Genomic DNA, 13,979 nt, shown 5'->3' on the forward strand with positions numbered 1-13,979 from the left:
GATTTTAGGGGGGGGGGGGAAAGTGTAAACAATGCAGCCATGGGATTAGATCTCCAGACAGCGTGGATCTAACACCCTCCCCGGCTGCTTGCATGCTTTGCCACCTGCTCTGGGAATCTTCATAGATGCCCTTATGGGAAGCAACTAATGTTGTTATAAGAGGCTTTGGACACTTTTCCAGCTGCCAAACAAAAAAAAAACAAAAAAAATTTCAGCCTACAGCTCTGCTTCAGAGCTGTCAAGGCAGCTATTGCAAGGCAGTGAGAGGAGCCATGATGTCACAGCTGCAACTGAGCTAGGAATTCAACCCTCCTAAATGGTAAAATCTCCTAGCCATTTCCATGTTAAAAGAAAAAAAGGAAGGGAGTAGAGGTTGAAAGAAGATTAAATAGGTGACTAGAGGGTAGCTAGGATTTTGTTGTGTAACTTTGTATCACATAGATTAGGCCTCATCTGTATGATTATTTTCTAATGTAGTGCAATAGCTGTAATTCAACTTTTTTTTTTTTAATGAATGTCTCTATGTACAACATCATTTTTTTTAATATGCAATTTTATAGGTCTCCTTTTGTATGATGTCTACACTCTTTTTGAACAATTTTATACTTTAATATTTAATTTTTATGTGTGCGTTAATTAATGATCTTCTTACACAGGAAATAAAAAAAATATTTAGTACCTAAAAAGGCAAAGGGATGGCTGGGTGGAAAAGCAAAAGCACTAGATTGGGAACTACAGGTTTAGCTCATCTAGCATTACATCACTGATCCAGAATTACACAGATTACCAATTGAACTTCACTTGCTGCCTGGCAGTTCTGCTTCAGCAGGCTCTCGGGACAACCAAACATTTGTAGAAATAAGTCAGAAACAGAAGCACCAATATTTCTCAGCATAGCACTTTTTAAGAGTCTTCACAAAAGAAAAAGGATACTGACTGAAAACACATTTAATCCATCCACAGCATACTTGTAGTAATATACATTAACGGCATAATAGCAGCATAGAATGATTTCTGCATGATAGGCCTCTTCTACCTAGAAATCAGAAAATGGATATCACAAAGTATTTATATTTAGTACACTGGAGCAGACATTCAATTGTTAAAAACTCTACATCTAATATACAAGGTGGTAATCTGGTGGATTTATTAGAAAAGGTCAAAGAAAGTTAAAATTTACCAACACAATAAATTCTAATAAAGAAATTATTCCAAGACAACTTTGGCTATCCCCCTTTTTCTATTTTTGAGAGGATTGTATGGAACATTTGCCCATTTAGGGTTATACAATGTATTACCATTATGTGTATGAAAGCAATCAAACGTCTTTCAAAATCATCCCAACAAGGGAAAGCCATCATATTTTTGACACCTGAGGTTAATTAATTTTTTTGGAGGAAAATAAAAAGGCCATCTGGCTCAACTATATTTTCAACAATCTTTAGCAAAATTTACTGCAGATTCATACCTGTCAATGTTCTGTAAATATGTAGAAGCACCAGTCAAAAGGCACTTTATGAAATATTTCAAAATAAAGTGCTACAAAGAGAAATGTTGCCTCTGCTTTAATCCCATAAACTGACTAAGGTTTGTTATAGGAATCAATTTACCTCTGGACATGGGTTTAAAATCTTGATCTCTACACAACACGTTCAATAGTGCCCCCATCTCAGTTCTATTCAACCTCACTACAACATCAGTCAGCATTTCTCACTCCAAATGGAATGACCTGGCTTCCCTCCTTTGTATTGTTCACACTAAGTTCTACCTAAAAGAAAGAATATACTTGGTCTTGTTTTTCTTCCACCTTAAAGATTAGCAGTCACTATCAATTTATTCCTACTCCAGTTGACATTTACACTGGCATACAAAACCTCCACAGTGGTAGGAGCAATTAATGGAGTGGCTGCTGCTGTTGTACAGTAGCAGCCAAAAGACTAAGTCACGTTGCCGCAAACTGATCTTATTGTCATTGGCAGAGAGGCTGCAGGGACAGGTACAAATATACAGGTTATAATAAAAGGCTATTTGTATTTTAGCTCTACTTACTTCAGCTCCACTTGACTCTACCAAACAGCTTTAATAAATATTCACAAAGATAGGGTTTTGAAATAGGGTACGTAAAACTGCCTCCCACCTTTTTTGTCCCTCGGATGTGCACATGTTCTGGAGGCATTAACAGCACGGTAGACAGGATCCTGGCATTCATTTTGGAGATGGGGATGAAGAAGACTAGAAGCCAAGAGATTAAGCTTGCTAGCCCATGGACTACTGCAAGCAATGGAAATCCTACCAAGAGCCATACATAAGTGCTGAGTCGCCACTAAAAATAGCAGACAACAAAAGTGAAATGAAACTTTCAGATTTCATATTATCAATTTTAAAAACATCTTCAAATGTACATATTTGACCAGGATTTCCTCAGGGTGGCCAGCTTCCACACAAGCCAAACTTCTGGATTGTATAGGAAAAAGGTATACATAAATACATACCTGCCCGTGAGACACTTATACAACTGCATCAACTAACCCAACATATTAGTGGAAGCAGTGCCAACATTCTATACACATTGGGGGGAATTTATAAAAACTGGAGCAGACAAAATCTGGAGAAGATTTGCACCGCAACCAATCAGCTTCTGTCTCATTTTCAAATCTTACCTGAGCAAACGGAAGATAAACCGATTGGTTTCCATGGGCAACTGCTCCAGATTCTGTCTGCTCCAGTTTTGATAAATTCCCTGCACTGTATAGAACACCCCCAGAAACAATTATTTTACATGCGATTGGTTCACTGCTTTTCACAGATGTTTGTACAAAACTAAAAGATAACATTTCATGCTTCCCAGACAAAATCCTTAGGCTAACTGCCAAAAAGTGTCTGTCAAGGGTCTTCAGGAATGCTTAGATGCAGGTTCTCTCTTTCTACAACATCTGCACTAATTTTACAATCATTCAAGACAGACCCTCCAGGTTAGCACTCGAACAAGCCAATGGAGAAACAAAAGCTACTGTGTATTGTATAACCAAAGAACAGAACCAGGAATCTTTAGGAACCTGTGATGAATTCTGTAAAAATGCATTTACTTGAAATTATTTTTTCTCAACAAAAGTAGAATTTCACTTCATGTGTATGCAGGAAAATATTATTATTCTACTATTTTTACTGAGATTATTGTGATCGCCCTTATTGCTCATCTTCTATTGCTGATAAAAGCCATTTTATCCATTTATTGCTAGGATAATTCTGAAAACCTTGTATGTAAAAATTATTATATATAACAACTGAAAAAGAAAAAAAAGGGGAGGAGTTTTTGACAGTGTTTTGCTCATGGAGAGCCATGCTACAAAAATGGCAAACTGGAAGGCTTGCTTACCCAGTAGTGGACCTCCGGACCCTGGTAGTCTGAATGTACCTTCTCACAGTTATTTATGAGGGGGGTTTTCTCCACTTCATCGACCTCTGGTATTGCTTCACACTTTGTGAATCTCACCAGGCATTTTCTGTTATGTGCAGTACCACTCTGAAGATCAATCACCATGTAAAAAAATCAAAACACAAAAACAGTGTATGGACAAACATTATGTGGACCCCCCTACATTTTTGAGTTCAGTAGTTTCCAGTTAAGATGGTTACTGCTACAGCATACAATGACATTTTAGATCATTTTTGCCAATCTTGTGGCAACAATTTAGGGAAGGCCCTTTTCTGTTCCACTATAACCACACCACTGTGCAGAAATACAGATCCATAAAACACTGGTGTGGAAAACTTGAATCCTGTGTACAGAGCCCTGACCTTAAAAGAACTATGGGGTAAGTGTTTTTCCCCATAGTTCTCTTAAGGGGCACATAAACCAGCATCCTAGCCGGGACGGATCCCGACATTACTGACAGCTGGCTCTGCCTATCTAGACGGCAGAGCCAGCTGTACCCGCCCCCACCCCATCCGCTGACTGGAGGATCGGAGCAGGGGGGGAGAGGGGTGGAATCCCTGCAGGGATCTGTGCTCCCTGCAGGGAGATGATCGAGAAGTGAGCGAGCGACGGTATGCGTTTGCTCACTTCCCGATCTATTGAGCCGTCGTGTGACAGTTTCATTGTCACACGTCGGCTTGAACTATGAGGATGAGGGATCTTCACTCACCTCATAGTTCTCCTTTAACCCTAATGAATATCCTGGAGATGATTAAAAAGGACTTGCATAGTAAGCCAGGACCTAGCCAAAATCATTACTGTACCTGACCCCGCAAACATTTTTTTTTGGCTGAATGGGAACAAAGTGCCACAGGCACACTCCCAAACTCGTGTAGAATGCCTTCTACAATGAAGACAGTTATAGCCACAATGGGGGACAACGCTGTACTAAAGCCCATGGTTCTGGAATGGAATGTTCAACAAGCCAATATAGGTGTTCAGGTGTCCATAAACGGTCGCCTATATTTTGTAACAATCATTGTTACTGCTTCCAACAAACATGACAGAATAGACTAAGGGAAGAAAATGTCTGGAGCGTAATGGAGAAAAGACTCACAAATATTTGATCACCCGCGTCTTAAATGGGAACGGACTCTCCAAACTCCAAAGACTTAAAATGCTCAATGCAAACAAAGCAGTGGGTCCGGATAACCTGCACCCCAAGGTACTTAAGGAATTAAGCCAGGTTATAACTAGACCATTAATCCTCATTTTTAAGGACTCCTTAATGACTGGTAGGATCCCCAACTCTTACTGATGACTCAGGGTCTACCATTTGCACAGCAGCTCACAAGTGTACGCTCAATAGCAGAATGCAAGAAACGAACTACAAACTTCTGACGTTTTGGTACAGGACTCCCCATTTACTACATTGCATATACCCGGCAGTATCCCAATCTTGCTAGAGATGCCACACGGACGAGGGCACCCTCAAAACACATCTTCTGGTCCTGCTCCCACATACAACCCTTTTGGAGACAGGTGTACAAAGCAAGCCGCAAAATTACAGGTGCCACACTTCCCTCTCACGTTCTCACTTTTACATTGGATAGCTGACAAGCCCATGGGCGCATTGAAGTCGCTACACAGACACCTTATCAATGCTGCACGCACAATCATCCCCCACCATTAGCAGAAAGACCATGCACCCACTGTACGTGAATGGCTCAAAAAAGGTTGGCCACGTCTATGAGATGGAGGAGCTACAGGCTACTAGACAAGATACCTTGGATAACTTTAGATCAATGTGGGCCTGTTGGGCTTACTCCATCAGACCGGATGACTTTACTGCCCTACACTGAGACACCTTCCCTATGGGAACAGCTACTCATGCTGAACCATCTCCCATTGGCCATCCAGTCTCACCCCACAATAGTGTTTCAACACTTCACACCTCCCATACCATGACCCTTACCTTCCTCCTCCTCCTCCTCCTCCCTGCATTCCTCTCTTAATCTTCTCCCTCTTTTTCCTCTACCCATTTAGACCTCTCGAGTTCCCATCTCTCATCGAGTTCCCAAGCACTCCAACTCAGAATACCAGAACAGCATCCTCCGACACACCACATCCACTATGATGAGTCAGCTGCTCGTAACTACAACCTCGACATGCCTACACCCCTGTGTAAAATGGTCACATCTGCTACCCCAGTGCCTCTGGGAACCCGAATTAGACATAGAGGCCAATACTGGGTAACTAAGCCTACCGTGTGCTGGCAAATGTACTTTTCTCTTATTTTTCCTGGTTTCATTTTTAGTCGTTCACTGATGTGATTAACGGTTTGCATGTCTGATGTTTACTGCATTTATCCTGAACCGGCGGGTTAATTGTATCTCTTTATACCTTATGTAAAATCTCAAAAATTATTTGAAACAAAAAAAACAAAACAAATATTTGATAAAACATAATGCATGCGTTATAGTATATGACCATTCCTGACAGACATTTTGCAGAACATTATGATAAGGTGTAGTCTCCGCTTAGTGTTTTAAGTAAACTGTGTTCTTTAAATAACAACTGCAAGCACTAGAAAAAGTCAATACAGTCTCTTCCAACTTCTAGAATACAATCACCACTAAAAATAGTTAAACTACCAACTCTAAATTATATGTATTAAAACTACAGCTCTCAAAATATAAAACTAGAAAAAAAAAAAATCAGTGGTAGATTTTATTTAGAACACTTTGATCCACGGCTTTGATGTGGCTCAGATATTATGCATTTACATTAAGCAGTCAATACCTTGGATATGGCAGTAGGTTGAAGTTACTATTAAGGGAAATAAAACTTGTATTTGTCAATACACATACAAAGCAATAAATATAACACCACTGAACACATCAGTAAATGGCACAGGAACAATGGTAGGGATCAAGGTTTAAACACTGCCCAGGCCCATGGTACTAGCTTACCTTTAAGATTACTTTCCCAAATGGCCAAATAAAGTATCCTGCAAGCTTCCAACAAAGGACACCTGCAAATGGGGAAAAATAATACTGTTAAAAGCTGCAGAACCACAAAATGCTTTACAATTATGTGTGCAAATCTGCTCCCCTAATACAATGTACTGCTAGAACTAAAATATGACATCAAGTACACAGTGTGGTATTATCTTTCCAAGAATTATATATTTTGCCCCTTCTGCATCCTAATGGGTACAAATTTTATTTGACAAATCACTCTGTTAAGGGATTTTCCTAATGGCCCCGTTTTAAAACAAGGTCAGAAATACCAACTTGTTTTCCACTTGTAACTTGTGTAACTCTTAGAACTGGTTTGAAGCTACTTTGACACAGGGAGCCTTATTGAAACTGCCTAGTCCATCTCCAGGACTATGAAGCTGTATGCACACTCTCCCTCCCAGTATTTCTAGAATATACTTTAGACATTTTGCAAGGCAAGAGACAAAATAATAATAAAAAAAATGTACTTAAAAAAAACTTAAATCAAAAGATCTCCCTCAAAAGTATGCAAGGATAAATAAAAACACTTTTTTTTTTTTCAGTCGCTGGGCACAATATGCAACCATTTCAAGGACAAATACATCCACAGTATGATCTACAGCTCATTTAAAAAATGAAAATGGGCCATTTGTTTAGAAAACATTTTAGAATACAGAAAGAGCCACATTCAAATTTAGACAAAATTGTACAGGTAAAAAAAAAAAAATTACCATAAGGAGCTCCTAGTATGGAGAGAAACATAAGGACAGATACCAGGATGTAAAGCAAAGTGATCCACCATCCAAAAAGAAGTACATAAAGGATGTTGCCAATGCTGAATTGTGAGGCTGTGAAAATAAATACGGTTAAAGTGATATTAAAAAGGCAAAGAAAATGTTTCCCTCCCCCCCATGTAAATGTTAGCACTTACCTTAAATGATGTCTCTTATTCTGGTCTTCCTCTTCTTTCCCCATGTTTTCATCTGTCCCTCCAGCGGTGTAACGTCACTCCGATCCAGCGCTGACTGCTCTGTCCCTCCGATCCAGCGGTGTCTGCATGCGGGTGCACACGTCCATAGACTTACCATGCGTCTCTGCTAGTCTCCCGGCCGAGAATCGGAACTGCGCATGCGCCCGCCCCAAGATCCTTTGTGGCCGTAAGAGCAGTTCCTGATTCTCGGCACGGGAGCGAGCAGCGATAACAAGGTAAGTTTAAAATGATTTCAAGCGTTCTTTTTTTGTTTTTCTTACACTTCTTGCCTATATCTACTGCTTGCTAGCAGTAGATATAAGCAAAAAAAACGGAGGGTTTAGAACCCCTTTAAAGGAAATCGTAAAAGTACTATTGTTTATTTTAGTAAACATTTCCATTTCCCAAGAATTTAAACATAATGGGGGAATTTATCATAGCAATTGCGAGTGTTTGAACTTGCACGGAATATATTTGATGCAGTTTGCGCCAGATTTAGGATGCTAGTGTAATGTTGTTCATAAATGAGGTTTAATAGACTCTAGAAAAGAGGACTCGTAACTGCAGGCAAAAAGCGCAAGTGTCGCTTTTTGAAGAAGTGGTCATGGGGGCTTCTTAAGTTGCGATTGTTTTGTTAGGTGATGCTCCAGTTTCAGACCGCCGCAGGACAAGTGCAGATCAAATCAGGTGCAAAAAAACATGCAATTGAAAAAAGTAGTGCAAGCTCAGGTCAAAACAGGGGCACATGTTAAAAGACAGATTTGCACATTAATAATGATCTAAGAGGCTAAAACTGTCGCAATAGCTTTGATAAATTCCCCCAATGGGACTTTAAAATTTGCTCCATCAACAATTTCACAACTACTCGTCCTTTCCTCAATTTGTTGTCTAAGCAGACTCAACAGGTTTTATATCTGTGCAAATAAGACCTTCAGTTGAAAACAGCCAAGTCCTCACCTCCAAGCAGGGCAGCCATCAGGGGGGTACGGCAGATACTCATGTAAGGGGCCCGGGCAGCCTGGGGGCCCACCCGGGTCCCTTACACGACTATCGGCCGACGGTGAAGGGCGAGGAGGCGGAGGCCTGGCCCTAGCAGCCCGGGCCCCAGCATTGCCGCTCCAGTGGCTTTGAGACAAGCAAGGGCCCCATCAGCGACGCTGCTCGTCTGATGTCGGACTGGCCAGAAGTGGCGTCACTTCTGGCCGGTCTGGTGGCAGACGAGGCCATGTGTGCAGGTAAGAGGAGCTAGGAAGGAAGGAAGGAAAGGAGGGAGGGATGCAGCCCTGAACAGCCCACCTGAGACCCCTTCAGAGCCCACCATAGACAGTCTCAGATGGGCTGCGTAGCATCTATGGTGGGCTCTGCAGGGTCACTCTCAGGTGGGTCCTGTGTCCAGCGCTGCGTTCAGCGCGTCACTAAGCCCTGCGTCCAGCGGCGCGGGGGGGGGGTTGGGGGGGCGTCCTAAAGCTGGGTCTGAAACTCACATGGTAATACATAGGGGCCACGCTTATAGTTTTCCTTTATGTTGCTTTTAATGACAGTAATGCAGATTCCCAGATTCCATTAGTACATCTATCCACACTAGAAAATCCACCTTACTTTAACCCTTCACTGCCAGGCGTTAAGCTTTCTAACCTCAGGGGCCCAGAGTATTTTTTTAATTTTTCACATACAGCTTTTAGAATTAGTAAAAGACCACCCAAACCATACATTTTCTGAAAGCACAAATCTGACAGAGTAAAAAGATGCTACTGATTTTGTAGGTCTCATGATAGCTGTGCAAAATAATAATAATAATAATAAATCATTATTAGCAAACACAAATACAACCTATCCTACACAATGCCTACTAAATCTAGAGATTAAACCTGTTTCAAATTGACAAATAACATGTTTGAGGAGGACACAGGCAGGGAGAGTCCTGGGGGGTCATGCATTTTTTCCAGTCTTGGGATTCAGTAAAATGTTGCTACTTTTAAGATAAATTTTCTATATAGAGAAGTCTGCAACTCCATCCGTAATGGATTCTAGACTTACTGAATATATCATGTTATCTAAGTCTATAGAATATTATAATATAAGTCCTTATTAGGTAAATTTAAAAACACTTTCTATCCCAGTAACCACTCACTATAGTGGGAATTTACCTTACCCTGTGCATCAAGAACACAGCAATAAAAATGTAACAAAATGTTTTGACTGCAGTTTCACTTTAATGGCAAAAACTATGTACGAGTTTGCAGGGCACTAGCAATGGCTTAATATCATATAAACTTTGCATATCATTGAAACCGAGGACTATTACCCTAAACCATGGGAAACAAAAACTGCAAATGTTATAACCTAATTTTGCTTTGCCCTTTCTTCCCTGACACACACATTATCCAAGCAGCTTAAATAAAAAAGCAGATGACCATCTTACCCATTGCAGCTTTTACCACATTCAGGTCAGAATAGAGTTCTTTTACAATTTCAGATCGATCCTCCCATGGACGCTCAGTTACATGGCTTTTCCATTTTTTAAAACCAAACTGAATTTGATAAAAAGTAATAAAGAAGAAGTCAGAGTGTTAACCTTTAAACATAATTTAGTGATCATGAACCACAGTAAACAAACAGGACTAGTTACGTCTTCATAACTGTCCTTTGGTTTTTAGGACAGAATATTAAAGCAGAACTACATCCTCCTATACAGCCAAGGAAGGTGTCCATCTTAGCCTCTATTTGGAATGCAGTTGCCATGGTGTTGCATATGTGATCAGCTATTACACCAACCATTTTAAGGCTTGAAAGTTTGGTTGAGAGCTGAAATAAGCACATTGACAACTTTGACAGTTGGCATGCCTTAAAAGTAACAGTTTTGGGAGACATTAAATTGGTGGGTAAAGTTCCCTTCCAAAAGTAACCTGTACTCCATTTTCAGCTTTTAACTATACTGATAAAACACACCTGCTAAATTTCAACATGTCATTTTCTGCCCAATATGGATGTCCCATTGCATAGCGGAATGGCAGGTGGCTTAGCCATTAAGTTAGGTCATTGTAGCAAAGTGAAACAAAACCAAAGAGGGGCACAGAAGAGGCTTTCAAGTTAATACAATTTTTTAGTAGCAGCCATCTTCTAGAGTCTGTTCTAAAATGTTTACTTTTAATTGGAGTAGAGATGCAAATAGAACGGAGGCATGTTTTGTGTAGTTAACCACAAAAAATAACATATATTGGGTTTACTACATAGGAACAATGTTGCCAGTAGAGACAAGGAAAGGTCTAGGTAGGATGCCGGACCTAGTCTGTGTAAAACAAAGTCTAATAAAATAGTATTTCATAATTTATATATTTATTCACAAAAACCCATTCATAAAAACACTTTATTCTAAGTTTAGGATAAAAAAATACTAGAATACTAATATTACTAAATCACAATGGGAGGAGTTTGATGAATAAACAAGGTCCAAGTGTGCAAAACGAAGGATATACAACTGAGACAAGAACAAAGGAGTCATTTTTTATTAAATAATTTAACCGACTTTTTATTCTCGTTTTCATCCAGCTCTTCTTACACAGACCACAAAAGTAAAAAACAAATTGATAGCAGCAGATCTTATACAGAAATGACTTGAAGGGATATATTGAAAAGGCTCACCTTATAGTTATTTGACAATTTAAGGGCTTCCACTTCATTCTCAGCAGTTAGAGTAGTTTTAACAAGACAAAGGTCACAAGGCAGGACCTCCTCTGAGTGATGAGGACAACAGGATGGGGTGGAGGCTCCTACAGGAATACAAGGATTTTATTTGACACAATTAACCAGTTAAACACAAAAAATTGCTTTAAACACTTTCATACAGGAATAGTTGGGGAAAGATTAACCTTCCAACACCTGAAGCTGGTGGCGTATCCCTTTTCTACATTTACACCTACACCAAGAGTATTTCTAACTCAAAATAGCATAGCTTCACAGACAATCTGTCAAGAGATATACAGGGGCCGCCATGTTTGTCATCGTCATGAAAAGGATAGTTACTTTGCTGTCATATAAACTCAGTGTCCTCAATACATTTTATTGACTGGAAACATGTAGATAAGCCGACTTTTCCTTATCTGGATACTTGTTCCTGGTCACAGCAGTATTTAAGTAAAAGCATTAGTATGATAGACAACTAGCATTTCCAGAAGCAGAGGATAGAAAGAATAGTCTACATATTTCTTTTAATGAAAAGTTTCCTCCTTTACATGAGTCTCTCATGAGAATCTTTGCAGTTGCCAGTGTTTACAGGTGAAAAGGTGTTAAAGCCTAATCTCCAGAAAAAAACCTCCCCTTGCAGTGGGGCTACCCCTGCACTGCAAGGGTAACTGTTATTGTTTCGGTGAGCTGTATAAATGACTTACCTATGTAAAACCTACTCCCGCAAGTTCCGAGACTTCTTCCCCCTTCAACCCAGTGGTTGGAGGCCTGCTGATATCATCATCATAGTCTTGAATTATATGTGATGACACCGAGGGACAGTCAACAGGATGGAGCAAAGGAGGGACTGCCAGAGAAGCGGAGATCAGGTAAGTAAGACCTTTGCACAGGTCCCCTAGCCATCAACGAGCAGTTAACTTGCAGTGGGGGAGAGCCTAGGAGGAGTCCATCGTGCCCTGAGAGACAGGCTTTAAGCACTGGTTCAGATACATACGGTATATAGTACAGAGGGAGTAGCAGTGTCCTTTTTTGAATTAACAGTCAGTGGCTGCACAAGTCTTTGTAAGACCGTCAACATCTATTGATATGCTAAATACTAATGTATTGCCTTTTTATTTTTAAATTGCATAATATATATTATATACACCAGGGCTCAAAATTTTAAGTCCTGAGCTACTAGCCAGGCCTTAAAAGTTACTCGCCACCAGTTGCCCCACCTAACCCCTACCCTGCCCCGGACTTAACTCTGCCAGGTCAGTAATGTAACGCACAGGTCAGTAATGTGACGCACAGGGCAGAGTGACGCAGAGGTCAGAGTGACGCAGAGGTCAGAGTGACGCACAGGGCAGAGTGACGCACAGGATGAGGTGGGCGGAGGAAGCTGCAGAAGGCAGCGGATCGAGTAGCTACAGAGCGGCCGATGAGAGAACAGAAGCGAGCAATTGCCGCGGCGGTAGTGTCCCATCTCTGGTCCCGCCGGCGGCGCTCCTTGATGAGATACACAGTAAACTCGTTATCTGGAATTCAACTAACCAGAAAAAAAAAATACCCTGTGTACTCATTGTTCTGCGGCATGTATTATCCTGGAAATGATTGTGTGCCTATTTATCTTAATTTGTTTTAAGTGTGTCTATTTGTCTTAATTTGCTTTTAATTACTGCATTTCAATATGAAGTCAATGCAGAGTTTATGGTATGGTATTAGTATGGGGTATGACATTATTTAGCTTTAGCTCAAGCAACCAGAAACTACGTTTATCTGGAATCTACCAATCTCCAGGTAATGGGGAGATGCATGCATAATAAATAACACACACACTTTTGTTTTATTGACCTAACAAGAGTACCAGTTATTGTAACCAATTGTGTACTACATTAAACATTTACTTTTTTTAACAGTGCACCAAAATGTGCATTGCAGTTCTGGTGCATTGCAATTTGGGTCCGTTGGCACCTACTGTAGTGGGTATGGGGTGCCATTCTCAATGAAGCCACTACAACACACTGGACATAGTCTACTGCCAAACCGCATAGGTGTGAAGACAGACTAAATAAGGAAGTATAGCCATATTGTTAATCATTACACATTAATCATAATTATGTTCTTAATAAATGGGAATGTTATGTTAACATAGGGATGTTGATGCAAAAATGGCATAATAAAGCTTACCATGCAACAGTCTTGGTGTGAGCAGGCTATGCTGATGAGAACCAGAATGGGTATCCATATCCACCAAATCATGCTGGATATTTACATTGCAATGTCTATCACAGAGGGACCCCCGTCTGTGGTGTACTTCAGCACGGTGGTCAAATTCTCGAGGAAAGTCTGCAGTAGAAGATATGTACAAATTTCAACATGAATCCTACTTTGAATTCCCATAAACACTATCATTCAGGCTGCATATCAAACAAATGGATTACAGGTCACTGTGCATATATTATACAAGAAAATCTAGGCAAAATGCTAAATACAGCTGAAATCCATATAGCTTTACCATTTACCAAACTATTTTTGTCTAGCCAGTCTTGTTAATCAGGATGATCACGCTGCTACTGTAGTGCTAAAATCACTGATTCGTAGATCAGCTCCTGGTTCGCTGGTCAGAGGTGATGATGCAGTTTCACTGTCGAGGAGGAATAATTTATTAGGAAGGATGCGCGTCACTTGTTTGGTTGTGCAGATTGGAAAATGTGCAATCTCTGGAGTTAAAGCTGGCAAAATGAAGCACTGTAAATCTTAAGCAATTGAGTACTAGCCTGTATAACCTCTTCACTGCCAGGACGTTTTGCAGTTATGTGATAGTTTGACTGACAATCACTTGTTCATGCAATAGTGTACCCACATTCATTTTACATCATTTGTTAAACAGATGGCGCTTTCTTTGATACTTTTTTTTATTTTTCTG

At 40.3% G+C, this 13,979-nt stretch overlaps 1 protein-coding gene across 1 annotated transcript in view; it reads right to left on the minus strand.

Annotated features, from left to right (window-relative positions):
* The window catches only part of LOC108794824 (putative cation exchanger C521.04c), a 40,458-nt gene that overhangs the window by 18,861 nt on the left and 7,618 nt on the right, over positions 1-13,979 (minus strand). Inside the window, exons 2-9 of the mRNA XM_018565936.1 lie at positions 13,241-13,399; positions 11,030-11,157; positions 9,810-9,918; positions 7,149-7,265; positions 6,388-6,449; positions 3,377-3,523; positions 2,138-2,323; positions 934-1,036 (exon numbers count right to left, since the gene is read on the minus strand). Of these exons, the coding sequence (XP_018421438.1) occupies positions 934-1,036; positions 2,138-2,323; positions 3,377-3,523; positions 6,388-6,449; positions 7,149-7,265; positions 9,810-9,918; positions 11,030-11,157; positions 13,241-13,399 (1,011 nt within the window). The remainder of the gene's footprint in view (positions 1-933; positions 1,037-2,137; positions 2,324-3,376; positions 3,524-6,387; positions 6,450-7,148; positions 7,266-9,809; positions 9,919-11,029; positions 11,158-13,240; positions 13,400-13,979) is intronic.

Source organism: Nanorana parkeri, unplaced genomic scaffold (assembly GCF_000935625.1).
Source record: "Nanorana parkeri isolate BGI_ZX_2015 unplaced genomic scaffold, ASM93562v1 scaffold26, whole genome shotgun sequence".
NCBI classification, from domain to species: domain Eukaryota; kingdom Metazoa; phylum Chordata; class Amphibia; order Anura; family Dicroglossidae; genus Nanorana; species Nanorana parkeri.